Raw genomic sequence first — 17068 nt, forward strand, 5'->3', positions numbered from 1 at the left:
GCTCTGTAGCCGCAGCTATGGGGCTCGCACACCGGACGAGAAGCGCCGCGTCGCGTCTAGGACAACTCGAGGTATCGCTCACCGGGACGTGCACTCTCTCAAGGGGCTCGCACGCCGGACGCGAAGCTCAGCGCCGCGTCTTTAAAATTCGAACACATTATTCTCTATGAGTGTAACGGACACACACACACACACACACACACACACACCGGCGGTCTGTCCGCGGCACCCAGCAACGGCTCAGGACCGTGTTCAAAATCGCGTCCGGTGTGCGATAACGTTACCTCGAGTTGTCCTAGACCTAACGTTAGATGTTGTCGTGATAGCCGCGGCTATGCCAACCACAGAATTACCACGGCTAACGCTAGTCTCAACGTAGCAACGTATTTTTTTTTAATGGTGCTAAACTAGCAACAGGGACATGGACACAGAAAAGTTAACATTACATCAACACTGAAAATACTCTCTTACCTTGAATATAGATGAAGTTGCACCGATGAAGCACAGGCCAAAACGGATCGAGCGCGAAGCGACGGTTATTTCAAACGACTGTTGTGAGAAAATTCCAGAACAACTGCAAGAGAGAGAGAGAAAGCCAACCCTATAACCCAGAACATGGGTTACTCTTTTAAAAATAACCCAGAAACCCAAACAACCCATGAATTGGGTCAAAATATTAGCCCTATAACCCAGAAAATGGTTACTCTCTGAAAAAATAACCCATAATTTTAACCCAACACAAATAACCCAGAAAATGGGTTGAAGAAATAACCCAGGAGTTTTTAGAGTGTAGGACATACTAGATTAAATAAAACTATGTATTTATTGAAAAAGCACCCTTCAGGTTTGTGTGATTGTGGAAGGGGAGAGGAATCAGCTGAACATGTGATTAGTGAATGTGTCAAATATGAAAATCATAGGATAAAATTAAAAGAGGAATTAATGAAATTTGGGGAAAATATGTTGAACCTTAAAAATCTTTTTAAAATTGGAGAGCAGATAATGGGAGCTTTGTTTAACTTTTTGAAAGAAACTGGTTTAATGAAAAGGATTTAATTGATCGGTGAATTTTTTTTTTTTTTTATTATTATTTTTTTTTTTTTTTTTTTAATCGTGATAAGATGCTTGCATTTCTGGCCCACACTCCAGTGCAGTAGGTGGCGGATATGCACCTTAAATGCCGGTTGCCACCCGCCAATAAAAAAGAAAGAAGAAGAAGAAGAAGAAGAGTGACATGACATATAGTGGCAGAACTAAGGAAACAGCAGTCCCAAATGCTGACAGAAAACGCAACAATTGAAGTGAAAAAGAGACTATTTAATTATTTTATAGTCTGAAAAGTCCATTCAGGACATAGACGATAAAACAAGGATTAACTTGATAGTGAAGTTGGCTATATGTAATATACGTAAGTTTAATGTTTGAGCAGTTATGTTAATTGTTAGCTGTGTTCGTCAGTGACACTGACACCACAAATATGCAAATAAGGACGTTAACCCATGGTTTTCTAAAACTGGAAGAGAGGGCAGCTCTCTGAGGGGCTGTTTACACCTGGCCACTTCATGCGTTTTCTCAGATCGGATAGCTATCCGATCGTGAAAAGACCAGGTGTAAATGCCCTCCGAAACGCATTCGAGACGGATTTGAATCCGATCGCTCAAACCACTTCAGGAGGAGATCTGAGACGCATTCCAGACGAAACTGGACAAGTCTAAATGCATCTGGTTGTTGAAACCACATATGTAAATTGTACTCCTCCCAAAAATGCTAAAACAAATAAGCGCGTGAGAGCGTGTTATAGCCTATATGTAATGTTATAGCCAGATATGACGACGCTACTGGAACACGCATCACCGCAGATGAGAAACTGAGCATCTATTCATTAAACCAACGTGCAAACTATCGCAAATCAAAGTGAAAGTAAGTCGCAGACGCTTAACACACAATCATCATTATTAAAAGTAAAGAAACGAAATGATCTTACCAGGGCTGTTACTGCTCTCTCTTATTGCTGTCTTTGATTTTGACATTTTAGCTGATGATCAATAAAATGCAGCTCATATCTGTAGCTTTCGGTGACATGCACTCCATTAAATCTGCATATAGCGCGGGAATTGAAGATCGGATTTAAATCCGTTTCGCAAAAACACATTTATGTGACCAGGTGTAAATGGAATCGTTTTGATAAATCAGATAGCTATCCGATCTGAGAAAACGCATGAAGTGGCCAGGTGTAAACAGCCCCTGAGAGAACAAAGGAAATTAACATTTGAACTCACTCTTGTGCACCATTCGAAACGCAAGTCTCACCTCAGAATCATCCTAATCTACATCTCTTTCCCTCTTGCCCCATTCCTTCTCTATCATGCTGAGATCACCAAAATTCACCCAAGAATCTATATGGTTTAATGTGAATAATTATCATACAGTATTAAACATGTTTGGCATCATTTGAAATGTCTCAGTGCGATTGGTACAAAGGTATCATTACCAAAGAAGTAAACCAAAAGGTAATAAAGTTCTTAAAGTCCCACTCCGATCATATTTTGAGCTATTTTTAAACATTCTCAGTGGTCTTTAAATGATGATTATGCCGTTTTTAGCCAAAATCACAAAACCTGTGCTGTTTTCTGGGACTTCGCTTCAGCAGAGCGGCAGTAGCTCATTAGCAATTCGCCTCTGCGTTGTGGGCGTTCATCCATTCATCTTTCACAGCAACATGTTTTGGTAAAGCATGAAAGCTAATACCAATATCTCTCCTCTTAGCATTGCAACCCGCTACCGCACATAGGTGTTGATCCGCCATTGTCTTCTCTACTCCTCAGAACCTGAGCGGGCGGGGCGGAGGGGAGTATGAGCTTGTGGCCCCGCCCAGTGGAGTTACTAGGTCACAACTCCAGTCTATTTTAGCCGGCATTTTAGCGTCTGCTACTGATTCACAGCCATTTGAATGCAGAAATACTCAGAAATACAACTTTGAGCTTATTTTTCTCAAGATATGTCCTCTAGCATCAGAAAAATGCCACAAGAACATGTTAACACCTAGAAAAACATGATTTTCATCGGAGTGGGTCTTTAAGAGTTTAGAGATAACTTGCACACAGAGCAGACAAATGGCGTCCTGCTCCCAAAAGGTGTAAACTCTGAATGCAAATTCCCATTGTTAGCAAATGTTTCCATGTGAAAGAAGTTGTGCTGTCTTTCCTTTTACGCAACACAACAATATTCAATGAAATACATTTTCTCATATGTATTACCTTGTTATTTCATTTGACTCCATAAATGAAAAAGGTTTTAATGATATCTGAGCATCTTGTATCATTAATAAATGTGACGCCATTCTCAGACAGGGCTATTGTTATGTGATTTTTACAGTTGACTTTCAAATAATTTTGAAGTTAGGACACCAGTGGAGTTATCCTAAGACAGTTTTTAGTATTTTTTTTGTCAAGTTAAGATGCTTCTGTAATAGCCTTTACCAATCCTTAGTTAAAATAAGATTAGGCACTTAAGAAATGTCATTCTGTAATAGCTTTTGTCCTAATTGAGGTCCTAACTGAAACTGCCATGGTTACCAAACAGATAAGAGAGTTATTAAGGGTAAGGTTCTTGGTGCTCAAGAACAGGGAAGGTTTGGGGTAGATATTAACGAATGGACGTTAAAAGCCTCAAACCACATGAATGCTGGTAGCACAAATCGTCAGAACACCGGTTTCCATTGGTATGAGCCACTAGAACTTTTGACATGTGCCACTGACATTATCGTGGGACATGTCGTCATGTTGTGGCGCTAGTAGCATGTGACATATGAGTTGAGTAGCTGATGTAAGTGTGACACAAAATCCTAAATAAATAGCCTAATTTAGTGATTTTTAAAAAATAAATATAAATTAATTGAATTTACAAATGGTTAATATTTTTGAAATATGTAGCCAGTTGGTGGCACATCTGTATGTGAGTGGTATGCGCCACTGAATGTTGTGTAATACCAGTGCTATTGTATGTTGTTGATCAGGCAAACTGCCCTTTCTAGGAAAGTCACAGAATAAATCTGTCACTGCGAATGATGCATTAACAGTAGCATCCGTTACTGTAAACCTTTATTTTTGCATGATGCTGAGTGTGTGCCGGTAGGTGTCAGTATAAGTAAGTGTAATATTGGCCATTGCAAGAAAAACCAAAACTTACGACAGTTGAGGAAGATCCATGGATGTTACTTGTGAGTTAGCATAAACAAAAACAAGTAATCAAAGTCTAATATTGATCTAAATAAATATAGATAGATAGATATGCCTATAATTTAATTACTGGTTCTCATCTATGGCTTAAATATTTAAAAAATACTTTTATGGATATGTAATAAAAAAGTAAAACCATTTTTTTTAACTGTGTGAACATGCATTCCTTCTGGAGATGCCTGAATGTTTTGTTAAAGTATTTGACTTGCTGTAGGCCTATTATAATAGACACCCATGAGAACTGAATCTACTTCAATATGTTCTGATAAAGGTATATAACGGTCTTAATTTATTTTCTTAATATTTCTCTTGTGGCCCATATGCAGTGAAAAAAATCAGTTGTGTTCCAGAGATGAAAGAACATTTTATGGATTTGGAACAATTGCAGGGTGAGTAAATAATGACAGTTTTCATTTTTGGGTGAACTATCCCTTTATGTATTGCCTTTGATACTGTAATAAAGTCATATTCAAAGAGCGATCAACATAAGATTTTATTGCTAATGTTGTGCTTCCTGCTAATGTTACCACAAATATTGAAATATAGATTTCTAAAAGTAAGATTCCCCTAGGAATTGACAGGAATATGTAGAGAAATACACAGTTATATAACTTCAGTTGTCCCTGTCATTTGTTGAGCTGAGTTTAAAGTGAAAGGAAGTGTGTTAATAAAGGAGAACAGAGCAGAGTTTTAGTTTGTCATATATAGCCCTTCAGAACACTTTACCTCTTCAGCTTAAGTGGCCAGAAGGAATGGTTTCTCAGATGATTTTTTTCTCTAGAAGTCTATGGTCTTTACCCATAATTCCATCCTGTCCATCCTTCCATCCTATAACAGTCATTCCATCCTGCCTGAAGACATCCACCATCCCGTTTCCAAAAAAGCCCTCCCCCAGCAGTTTGAATTACTATAGACAGGTGGCACTAACCCCGGTAGTTATGAAGTACTTTGAGAGGCTGGTATTATAGCACATCAAAACCAGTTTACCATCGACCCTAGATCCACACCAATTTGCCTATAGAGTGAATGGGTCAACGGATGATGCCATCACCATAGCCCTTCATACAGCCCTAGAGCACAGTTGGACATATGTGAGGATGCTCTTTGTAGATTACAGTTCTGCATTTAATACAATCATCCCAGACATCCTCATCAGGAAGCTGTCTGACCTTGGACTCTGCTCTCACATCTGGATTATGGACTTTCTAACCAACCGGCGAATATGTTTTATTATAACAGATGTTTACATATAGGCTAGTCAAGTCAAGTCAAGTCAAGTCAAGTTTATTTGTATAGCGCTTTTCACAATACAGATTGTATCAAAGCAGCTTCACAGTATTAAATTAAAATAATACAACAAAGTTTGTTTCAAGAGGAATTTATTGATTGATAAAATTAAATTAAATATCCCCAAAATATCCCCAACTGAGCAAGCCAAAGGCAACAGTGGCAAGGAACCGAAAAACTTCATCAAGTGACCTAATGGTGTCCTAAAACTCCATCAGGTGACCTAATGGAGAAAAAAAAACCTTGGGAGAACCCAGGCTCAGTCGGGGGCCAGTTCTCCTCTGGCATTTATGAGCTAGAGGCCGGATTGTAGTTTGAACTGTAGGATTATATGAATGCCTGGCTGAAGAGATGCGACTAATCTAGTTTTAAACTGGGAGAGCGAGTCTGAGCAACGAACAGTATCAGGAAGACTATTCCAGAGTTTTGGAGCCAAATGTGAGAATGCTCTCCCTCCTTTGGTGGTTCTGGATATCCTAGGTATGACCAAAAGCCTTGAATTTAGTGATCTTAAAGAGCGCGATGGATTATAGGGCGATAGAAGATCCGTTAAATAGACTGGAGCTAAGCCGTTTAGGGCTTTATAAGTCAGTAGCAATACCTTGTAATTAATACGGAACTTTATAGGTAACCAATGCAGTGATGATAAAATCGGTGTTATATGATCATATTTTCTTGATCTAGTAAGAACTCTAGCGGCGGCATTTTGGACTAACTGTAGCTTGTTTATTGAGGATGCAGGACAACCAGCTCTAGTCCACAAGATATTATAATATCTGCATTTACACAAATGAAGCAGTTCAAAAGTTTGCATACACTTAATTGATTCTCGGTATGGTGTCATATAGATGATCCATGCAGTGGCGGTTCTACATTGAATTACACCCTGGGCGAGACCCCTTTCGAGCAAAAATACTAAGTAAGAAAAGCATTTAGATCAATCCAGGTAACAACACACACTGTTAAGAATCAAGCATATGTAAACTTTTGAACTGGATCTTTTGTGTAAATGTAGTTATTATTATGTCTTGTGGTCTATATGTTAACAAACATCATGTGACTTGAAATGTACATGTATTTAAAGTTTCTCTCAAATTACTTAAAAATTATTAAAAAAAACAAATGCATTTTATTTAGTATTTAATATAATTGCATTAGAAATCAAAGCAAATCATTCTGAATTTGTAAAGAAAAATAAGTAATTATTTTTTACAATAACCTATGAATCATAATTTGAATCAAGTGTGACCAACAAACACTACAAAATAATGCTGTTTTCGAAATGTCCCCTAACGAATCAACATCATAATGTCATAATGCCAAAATTAACAAAAATAATCAATGGTAATGTTGTTGAATTAATGTTACAATGTGATGTTAGTTCAACATCATGTTTGCACCTTGTTAATGTTGAAATTTTGCTCTTAAAAAAAAAAAATTACACTGCCATTTTTATTTTAAATCATTTTTGTTGAAACATTGAAAACAACTGAAATGCTGTCATATTGCTGGTCCATTACAAAGAGAAAACCACTTAAAATAAAAACTGAATTAACTAAGCAATAATTAGACTGAGTGCACATGCAAAACTAAAATTCCAATCAGTGTGTGTTTTCAAACAACGATGGGCATTCACCCGTGTGTGCTGTCGGCCTTCATCAAAATTTCTGATCCAACATATTTTAAACATTGAAAGTCAGTCTCAACCAAGATAATATTTTGGATGAAAACTCAGCATTGTATCAATGTTACCTTGCTATCTGGGATTGTACTTGACATTTTTCCAGCTGTTACGAGCTCTAACTAGTTTTTTTCAAGCAGGGCCAGACATAAGGGTGAAAGCAAAGTCATCTGCTCCTGTAAGTGATGAGGAATTTCATATAATGTGTGTTCGTTATAATGAGACCTTGGTGAAGATGGACTTTTGATTTTCAACTAATGTTGGGTGCATCTGTTTACTCCATGTTAATGAACTGCTTAACACTCTTCTCTCCTTATTAAGCGGCCCATCTCAGGGTTTGGGGAGCCTGATTGGACTGAAAGATACCCGATAAGACTCGAAGGTAGGCTTATATTCTGGCTGTTTAGAGCTCTACTTTGATTGATCTTGAAATAAATCACCAACTGAATAACACAAAACACTTTTAGATCTATAATTTAAAGAGTTTAGATCCATACTTTAAAAGCTGATATATTAATCAGTGGTTATATAGTAAAAGGTTTTCTATTTTTTGAAACTGGTGTAATTTGAACCACATTTTGCTCTTAAAATAATAAAAATGACACTGCCATGTTGATTTTAAATCACTTTTGTGGAATCATTGAAAACAACTAAAATGCTGTCATATTGCTGGTCCATTACAAAGAGAAAACCACTTAAAATAAAAACAGGATTAATTAAGCATTAATTAGACTGAGTGCACATGCAAAACTAAAATTCCAATCAGTGTGTGTTTTCAAACAACGATGGGCATTTTTTCACCCGTGTGTGCTGTCGGCCTTCATCAAAATTTCTGAACCAACGTACTTTAAACATTGAAAGTCAGTCTCAACTAAGATAATATTTTGGATGAAAACTCAGCATTGTATCAGTGTTACCCTGCTATCTGGGATTGTACCTGACATTATTCCAGCTGTCACGAGCTCTAACTAGTTCTTTTCAACCCAGTGGGCATTTGATGTCAATTTAACATCAATATGACATCAACATTGATGTCAAAATTACGTCACAAAATAGGTCAAAAATGAAAGTCATATTGACGGCAAAGTGTCTATGTCAATTTGATGTCAAGATTTTGACCTCTGCTGATGTCATGCTTTGTTGGTATTTGATGTCAATTCAACATTTATTTGACGTCAATGAATGAATGAATGAATGAAGCATTTATATAGCGCTTTCATATGTACTACTGTACACCCAAAGCGCTTTACAACCATATCAGGGGATCTCTCCTCAACCACCACCAGTGTGCAGCATCCACTTGGATGATGCGACGGCAGCCACAGTACAACGGCGCCAGTGCGCTCACCACACACCAGCTATAGGTGGAGAGAGGAGAGAGAGTGATAGAGCCAATTCAATGTAAGGGGATTATTAGGAGGCCATGATTGGTAATGGCCAATGGGTGGAATGTGGCCAGGACACCGGGGTTACACCCCTACTCTTTACGAGAAATGCCATGGGATTTTTAATGACCACAGAGAGTCAGGACCTCGGTTTTACGTCTCATCCGAAGGACGGATGTCCAGATGTCATGATGTTGTGAACTGATTTTACTTTAAATAGAAATTTAACTGATTCTATCTTAAATTGATAATTTGCCATTTCATATTTAAACTGTGATCTTATTTCATTTGAGTCCACTAAAAAAATATTTTTTCAAAAAAAATTTGTTAATTTAAACGAATTAACAAAAAAACGATTTAACTCAATCCTCTTGCAGATAAGTGTTAGTTAACAACAGCATACATGAATGAGTTGAAGACCTTAACAAATAGATCGTCAATGCATCAACAAGTACACAATCACTGCCTGTTAAATACAGCAACATGCAGCATAACATCAGTGTTTCTCTGCTCATCCAGAACTGAAGCACAGGCTCTACTCTTCAACACAATGGTGACCCACAAAACTCAACAGAAACCTAAAGGTCCCATTGCATGGATTATTTTATTATTTTAGAGTGTTTCCTGGGGTGCCCTTATAATGTTAGTATGTTTTTTTAGATCAAAAGTTGTTAGAACTTAGAAATAAAAGGCATATTTCCTAGCCTGATTTTAGCCTCTGATTTGAACGCTCTGCTTAAAGGGGCGTGTCTGCTGTGAGACTTCAGTGTAAACGCCCACTGCTGTGATTGGCTGACATGCTTGCATATGAAATATCTAGCATTACATGTGGAACTCTCTCGAAAACTTTTACTGTTACAGCTATTATACGTTTTTACTATTACAGCTATCGGATTAACGAATCGTGAGAAGTTTTTTAAGTATTTAGATCTATTCCCATCACATAAAAGATTGCAGTGATCCCAGTGGGCATTTGATGTCAATTTAATATCAATATGACATCAACATTGATGTCAAAATTACGTCACGAAATAGATAAAAAATGAAAGTCATATTGACGTCAAAGTGTCGATGTCAATTTTATGTTATTTTGATGTCAAGCTTTGTTAGCATTTGATGTCAATACTACACCCAGCAAACACAGTACGTCAATGTGACGTCAGGAAGACGTTGGACTCCAACTAATCCAATGTCAGTCAGACGTCATATTTTGGTTGAAAATGAAAGTCAGGTTGACGTCTAAACCCAAAGTTTGTTTGGCGTCAAGCTCCAACGTCAGACAGATGTTGAATTTTGGTTGGAATAAGCACCGCAAAAAAATGTGACATGCATGGCAGCACATTAAATCTGTGAAGATCTCAGCAGAGGAGGATTAAACAACTCCACAAACAGCATTACCAGCTGCACTTATTACTAACCAGATTTACTTTATTTCATTTCCGTTTTAATGAAATCAATAGTTGTATTTTAAAGTCACCATGATGGTGGTTAGCGTTTGCTTTAGTTGGACTCTTGACCCTTGACTTTTTAGAATAAAATTTTCTCTGGCTGCTATATTTGTGTGTTTATAAAGCACATGTATTGTGGCAAAAAAGCCTAGAGAAAATGAGATCAGGTGATGTTGGTTGTTTCTTAATGATGAAATCATCATCTAATTGCTTGAATCCCTGATCTTATTCAATGTGTAATGTTTTGATTATATAGGACTTGTGTTTTTAATGTTGTTTTATAATAGAAGCCATTTAATTTTACAGCATAAACAATGTTGTTTATCAAATAATATAAAGGGTTTTAAAAACATTTAGTGCATTCAACTTTTTCCTCTACATTATTACTTAGCCATCAAGAATCAGTGTATGACTCTCAACAATGGTGACAATCAATGAAATGCTTCATGCAGTGCATGCTGGGTACCACCAATCAAAACTCACCCATATCTCCCAGCATGCATTGCAGCTGCTTTAATAAATTATGCAGCTGGAGTTGATCTGATTATCTGTATATTTTGTTTGATTGTCACCATTGTTGAGATTCATATGCTGTGTCTTGATGTCTGTGTGTCTGTGTCTTGATGTCTAAGTAAGGTCATAGATGAAAGGTTTTTTGTGCACTAAATAGTTTTAAAAACCAAGTATATTATTTGATAAACAACACTGCTAGATATGTTGTAGAATCAAATGACTTCTATTATGAATAAAAAAATATTAAAACCACAAGTCCTATATAATCAAACTAGACACTGAATAAGATCAGGGATTCATGCAGTTACATGATGATATCATCGTCGTCATCATCAATAAACAGCCAACTTCACCTGATCTCAGCATTTTATCAATGTTAATCTTGCTATCTGGGATTGTACCTGACATTATTCCACTTCTTTTGAGCTGTCTATTCATCAAAGTAAAAAAAATAGATAAAAAAAATTGTACACAACTGTTTTCAACATTGATAATCATAAATGTTTGTTGAGCATCAAATCATCATATTAGAATGATTTCTGAAGGATCATGTGATGAAGACTGGAATAATGATGCTGGAAATTCAGCTTTAATCACTAAAATAAATTATATTTTATTGTATTATTATTTTAAATTGTAATAATATTTCATAATATTACTATTTTTACTGTTTTTTGGATCAAATCAATGCAGGCTTGGTGAGCAGAAGATACTTTTGAACTTTTGAACAGTAGTGTACATACAACAGAACGATTCTAGCTTTATTTACCAATATAGTATTTACCCTAAAAATAACTGGATGATTGATGTGACACTGTGATAATAATGTTTGTTCCAAAAGACTTGATTAAATGCATGAAACTAGTTTATTAGATATTAAACATATAAATTGTGACAAAACAGGCTGTCAGTCTGTGTGTTGTTGGGGATTTTTTCATATGTTGTTTAATATTGTGATTTGTGAAAATTATTCATAAATAATGCTTTTTTTTACAAAAAAAATGAGATGCCTACTCAGATAAATGGCCTACGATTAATCAGATGCAAATATAAATACAAAACTAGTCCTAACTGAAAGAAAACAAGTTGATAAAAAGATTGAATCCAATATTGGGTGATAATATAGCATAACAAGTGATTTATAAGCTATTTTTTATAGGCCGGTCATTTTTGACCGGGAACATCACAAGTGTTATAGGGTTTTGAACACAACCTGAGGGTTAAGAGTAACTGTTTTAGGTTAAGAACTTTATTCATTTATAGCCCCCACAATGACACTTGATATCCTACTCTACTTGATTGAACTCAAAAGCTGAATATGCTGCAGCTTGACACTTTTGCTGACCTGTGTGTGTGTCTTAAATCCTTTTTCTCAGAAAATGATGTGCCCTTGAAGGAAAAAGGCTATAGGAGACCAATCTTTAAGGGTAAGTTTAAGAGGGTATGGACTATTTACCTTACACAACTGTAGGACAATTCACGTAAATATGATAATATCCCATAGAAGAAAGCATGTGCTTTTGTTTCAGAAAGATAATTGACCATTATAGATATATTAAATCAAATCAGTATAGATATACAGACCCTTTCCAAAAAATTTGAATATCATGGAAAAGTTTATTTATTTCCATAATTCCATTCAAAACGTTACACTTCCATAGATTATAGATTCAGGGACCACAACTTAAACAATTTCAAGTATTTATTTGTTTATTTGTACATAATTTGGGCTTCCAGCTCATAAAACCCACGAAAACAGGATTTCAAAAAAATTTGAATATTACATGAAATCACACAGTAATTACACAGTGATACCATGGTCATTGAACCAGGTTTTGGTTATTTTGGCAGTGTGGGCAGGTGCAAATCCTGCTGGAAAATGAAGTCAGCATCTCCATAAAGCTTGTCTGCTGAAGGAAGCATGAAGTGCTCTGTAAATGTCCTGGTAGACGGCTGCGTTGAGTGGACAGCACAGTGGACCAACACCAGCCGATGACATGGCTCCCCAAAACAACACAGACTGTGGAAACTTCACACTGGACTTCAAGCATCTTGGATTGTGTGCCTCTCCATTCTTCCTCCAGACTCTGGGACCTTGGTTTCCAAATGAGATGCGAAATTTGCTCTCATCAGAAAAGAGGACTTTGGTCCACTGTGCTTTATTAAATCCAGAGTCAACGCAGCCGTCTACCAGGACATTTTCAGAGCACTTCATGCTTCCTTCATTTTCCAGCAGGATTTGCACCTGCCCACACTGCCAAAATAACCAAAACCTGGTTCAATGACCATGGTATCACTGTGTAATTACTGTGTGATTTTATGTAATATTCAAATTTTTTGAAATCCTGTTTTCGTGGGTTTTATGAGCTGGAAGCCCAAATTATGTACAAATAAACAACTAAATACTTGAAATTGTTTAAGTTGTGGGCCCTGAATCTATAATCTATGGAAGTTTAACATTTTGAATGGAATTATGGAAATAAATAAACTTTTCCATGATATTCAAATTTTTTGGAAAGAGTCTGTATATCATAATAGAGTAAATGACAGAATTTTCATTTTTGGGTGAACTATTACTTTAAGCTAATTTCAGACTTTCTACTAAATCCATATTAGACTGTCTTCATACTGCTTTATAATTCATCCTTAGTACATCTGACATGAACTTTAATTGTTTTCAAGCTCTGCGGGCCATATGTGTGCCACTCATGGTAAGTAAAAAGGGATTTTATGTTGTATGTTTGGTGTAATGACACGATAATACACTGAGGCCATAAGGTCTTAAAAGTCTTCAAGTTTCAAGTTTGTATTTATTTATATAGCACATTTAAAAACAGCAAACAGGGCTGACCAAAGTGCTGAACAATACACAAGATACAAAACAAAGACATAACCACATATTCATGACAAAAGCTCACAATGTATTAAAAGCTAAAGAAAAAAAGTAGGTTTTAAGAGAGGATTTAAAAACAGTTAGAGATTGAGCTGCTCTGATGTAGAATGGAAGGCTGTTCCACAGCCTAGGGCCAGCAATCGCACAGGCTCTGTCTCCTCTATTCTTTAATCGTGATCTGGGGACAGACAAAAGTTTCTGATCACCAGACCTCAGGTTTCGTGTGGGATTATGTGGACAGAGAAGCTCGGACAAATAGCTCGGTGCCAGATTATTTACGGATTTAAAAACAAAGAGAAGAATTTTAAATTCAATTCTAAAATGCACTGGTAGCCAATGCAGCGATTTTAAAATAGGTGAAACATGATCGAATTTGCGTTTTCATTTGAGGAACTTTGCAGCAGCATTCTGTACTAATTGGAGACGAGCAATAGAGTGTTTGGGTATGCCATAGTAGAGGGAGTTGCAATAATCCAACCGCGATGTAATGAGCGCATGGACAGCAATCTCTAAGGTTTTCTCAGAAAGAGAGGATCTGATCTTAGAGAGAAGACGTAGCTGGAAAAAACAAGAACTAATCACCGCATTCATTTGTTTTTCAAATTTGAAGTTCTGATCCCAGAAAACACCTAAGTTTTTAATGCAAGATGAAGTTGGAGAGAGGTGATCCAGATCAATGTTACTGCTATTAAAGTTGTCATGGGGGCCAAAGACTATAACCTCGGTTTTGGATTCATTCAGAAATAAGAAATTTTGAGAAAACCACATTTTCACTTCATCTAGGCATGCAAAAAGAGATTTCAGAGCAGTATCTTTGTTGCGTTTCAGAGGCAAATAAATTTGTGTATCATCTGCATAGCAGTGAAATGATACACTATGCTATGATACATGAAGTCTTCATTTTTAACCAGTGTTTTGTGTGTATCTCTGTCTTTAGAAAGGACAACAGTCACAAATGTGGGCATATCGATGCTGGAAATTTATTTGGACAGTACTGATGGGAAAAAGTGATATAATTTAACAAATAACTATAAAAATCTGAAATCTTTTAATCAACATAAATTTGTCTTCTGTTGAAAAAATACACTTCTACTTCTCCCTTTGTTTGTATTTCTCCCTTTGACATTTTATAAAGTTGTCTGACAGTCTCTTAAATCAGCTTGGAGACATTTTTTGGCCCATTCTTTCATACAGAATTGTTTTGAACTGATATTGTAGAGTTTCTTAAATGTGTGGCCCACCTGAAAGTCCTCCCACAGCAGTTCAGTTGGATTGAGATCTGGGGCCTTATGTATAAAACATTCTGTATATTTGTAACGGTCACCAGCTGGAGTGCCCTTGAAAGCCACCAGAGGGCACTCCACACCGGACTATCATATTTACTCACAGACTACAATTCCCATCCAGCATCTACCTGGACTGATTACTTCATACACCTGCACTGCACTGATTACACACACCTGCACCTCATTCACACACACATAAAAGCCACTTCCACACTCCACTTCTCTGCGAAGTATTGCATTGCCACGGCCTGTAATCACTGAGCGGTTTCCCCTATTCTACTGATCTGTTTCCCCTATTCTACTGATCTGTTTATTGACCTTGGATTGTTATCTCGTTTCTGCCTGTTTGCTGCCTGTCTCGACTTGGACTGCTCTTGGATTATTGTCTCTTGCTGCCTGCCCTGAACTTCTGCCTGTGACCTGACTACTCTCTGTGTTTGTTCTCTGATCACCCTGTTTTGCTGTTGCCTGACCCTTGCCTGTTTTGACGTTCCTTGATTAAAAGCTGCAAATGGATCCTACTGAGTCTTCCAATTCATAACAATATTTCATACTAAAAGTGTATGTAGGCCAACACACAAAAGCTAGATTTTGCACCAGAACTTTTTCAAATTACCATATGAAACTTATAACGCCTCTTTTTTTACTATGCATGTTTGCAGCTTTAGATCATCCAGGTAACAACGCTGTTAAGAATCAAGCATATGTAAACTTTTGATCTGGATCTTTTGTGTAAATTCAGTTATTATTATGTCTTGTGGTCTATGTTAACAAACATCATGTGACTTGAAATGTACATATATTTAAAGTTCCTCTCAAATTACTTTTGGTGCAATAAACAATCCTTAGCAGTTTATTTTTCTTGCAAGACAAAGAAAGTATTAAAAAAACAAATGCATTTTATTTAGTATTTAATATAATTTCATTAGAAATCAAAGCAAATCATACAAACACGTTTGTTACAATGAGACCACTTTTGATTTTCAACTAATGTTGGGTGCATCTGTTTACTCCATGTTAATGAACTGCTTAACACTCATCATTCTCTCCTTATTAAGCGGCCCCCTGTCTCAGCGCTTGGGGAGCTTGATTGGACTGAAAGACACCAGATAAGACCCAAAGGTAAGCTTATATTCTGGCTGTTTAATATGAGAGCTCTACTTTGATTGATCTTGAAATAAATCACCAACACAAAACACTTTAAGAGTTTAGATCCATAATTTAAAAGCTGATATATTAATCAGTGGTGATACAGTAAAAGGTTTTTTTTTTTTTTTTTCAGGTGGCCCATATTCCTTTAAGCTCATTTCAGACTTTCTGCTAAATCCATATTAGACTGTCTTCATACTGCTTTATAATTCATCCTTAGTACATCTGACATGAACTTTAATTGTTTTCAAGGTGGGGGATCTAGATTGGTGTCAGCCATGGACCCCTCTGATGTAAGTAAAAAGGGATTTTATGTCGTATGTTTGGTGTAATGACACATACACTGAGGCCATAAGGTGTCTTCATTTTTAACCAGTGTTTTGTGTGTATCTCTGTCCTTTGAAACTACAACTGTCACAAATGTGGGCATATCGATGCTGGAAATTTATTTGGACAGTACTGATGGGAAAAATTTATATAATGTAACAAATAACTATAAAAATCTGAAATCTTTTAATCAACATAAATTTGTCTTCTGTTGAAAAAAATACACTTCTACTTCTCCCTTTGTTTGTATTTCTCCCTTTGACATTTTATAAAGTTGTCTGACAGTCTCTTAAATCAGCTTGGAGACATTTTTTGGCCCATTCTTTCATACAGAATTGTTTTGAACTGATATTGTAGAGTTTCTTAAATGTATGGCCCACCTGAAAGTCCTCCCACAGCAGTTCAGTTGGATTGAGATCTGGGGCCTTATGTATAAAACCTTCTGTATATTTCATACTAAAAGTGTATGTAGGCCTACACACAAAAGCTAGATTTTGCGCCAGAACCTGCACAAAATTACCTTTATAAAACTCAGTCAGTGGAAGATGTGCGTACATGCATCTCCTCCGAAATTACCATATGAAACTTATAACACCTCTTTTTTTACTATGCATAACGTCATCTGCATATCATTTATCGTTTAACACAAGACATTAGGAAAATATGAAATAAGGACTATGTGCCGTCACATTACATTAATAAAAATCATGCCGTTTTCTTGCCTTGTTTTCGAAAAAAATAAATCAATGTATAAAATACATTTCAGAGAAAGTTTTCAGAAAATAGTTATTCTCAATCTTTTTCACTGTCCAAATAGTAGGCCATTTTTAATCGCTTTAAGCAAATCAGATTTATGCAATT

General features: G+C 36.4%; 3 protein-coding genes across 4 annotated transcripts in view; 2 read left to right on the forward strand and 1 right to left on the reverse strand.

The window, feature by feature from the left end:
* The window catches only part of LOC309501370 (uncharacterized protein), a 220324-nt gene that overhangs the window by 191205 nt on the left and 12051 nt on the right, over positions 1-17068 (forward strand). The window lies entirely within an intron of this gene.
* LOC309501540 (caspase a-like) overlaps positions 1-17068 on the forward strand; it is a 105427-nt gene that overhangs the window by 85373 nt on the left and 2986 nt on the right. The window contains exons 2-5 of one of the 2 annotated variants that reach the window (XM_082173719.1): positions 6472-7384; positions 7528-7588; positions 11929-11979; positions 16133-16173. In XM_082173719.1, the coding sequence (XP_082029845.1) occupies positions 7271-7384; positions 7528-7588; positions 11929-11979; positions 16133-16173 (267 nt within the window). In that variant the 5' untranslated portion in view covers positions 6472-7270. The remainder of the gene's footprint in view (positions 1-6471; positions 7385-7527; positions 7589-11928; positions 11980-16132; positions 16174-17068) is intronic. The other variant, XM_082173718.1, reaches the window with a different exon arrangement.
* Positions 1-17068, reverse strand: part of LOC309501505 (uncharacterized protein) — a 177353-nt gene that overhangs the window by 30007 nt on the left and 130278 nt on the right. The gene's annotated exons all lie outside the window — the stretch shown is intronic.

Source organism: Leuciscus leuciscus, assembly GCF_965113295.1.
Source record: "Leuciscus leuciscus genome assembly, chromosome: 6".
NCBI lineage: Eukaryota > Metazoa > Chordata > Actinopteri > Cypriniformes > Leuciscidae > Leuciscus > Leuciscus leuciscus.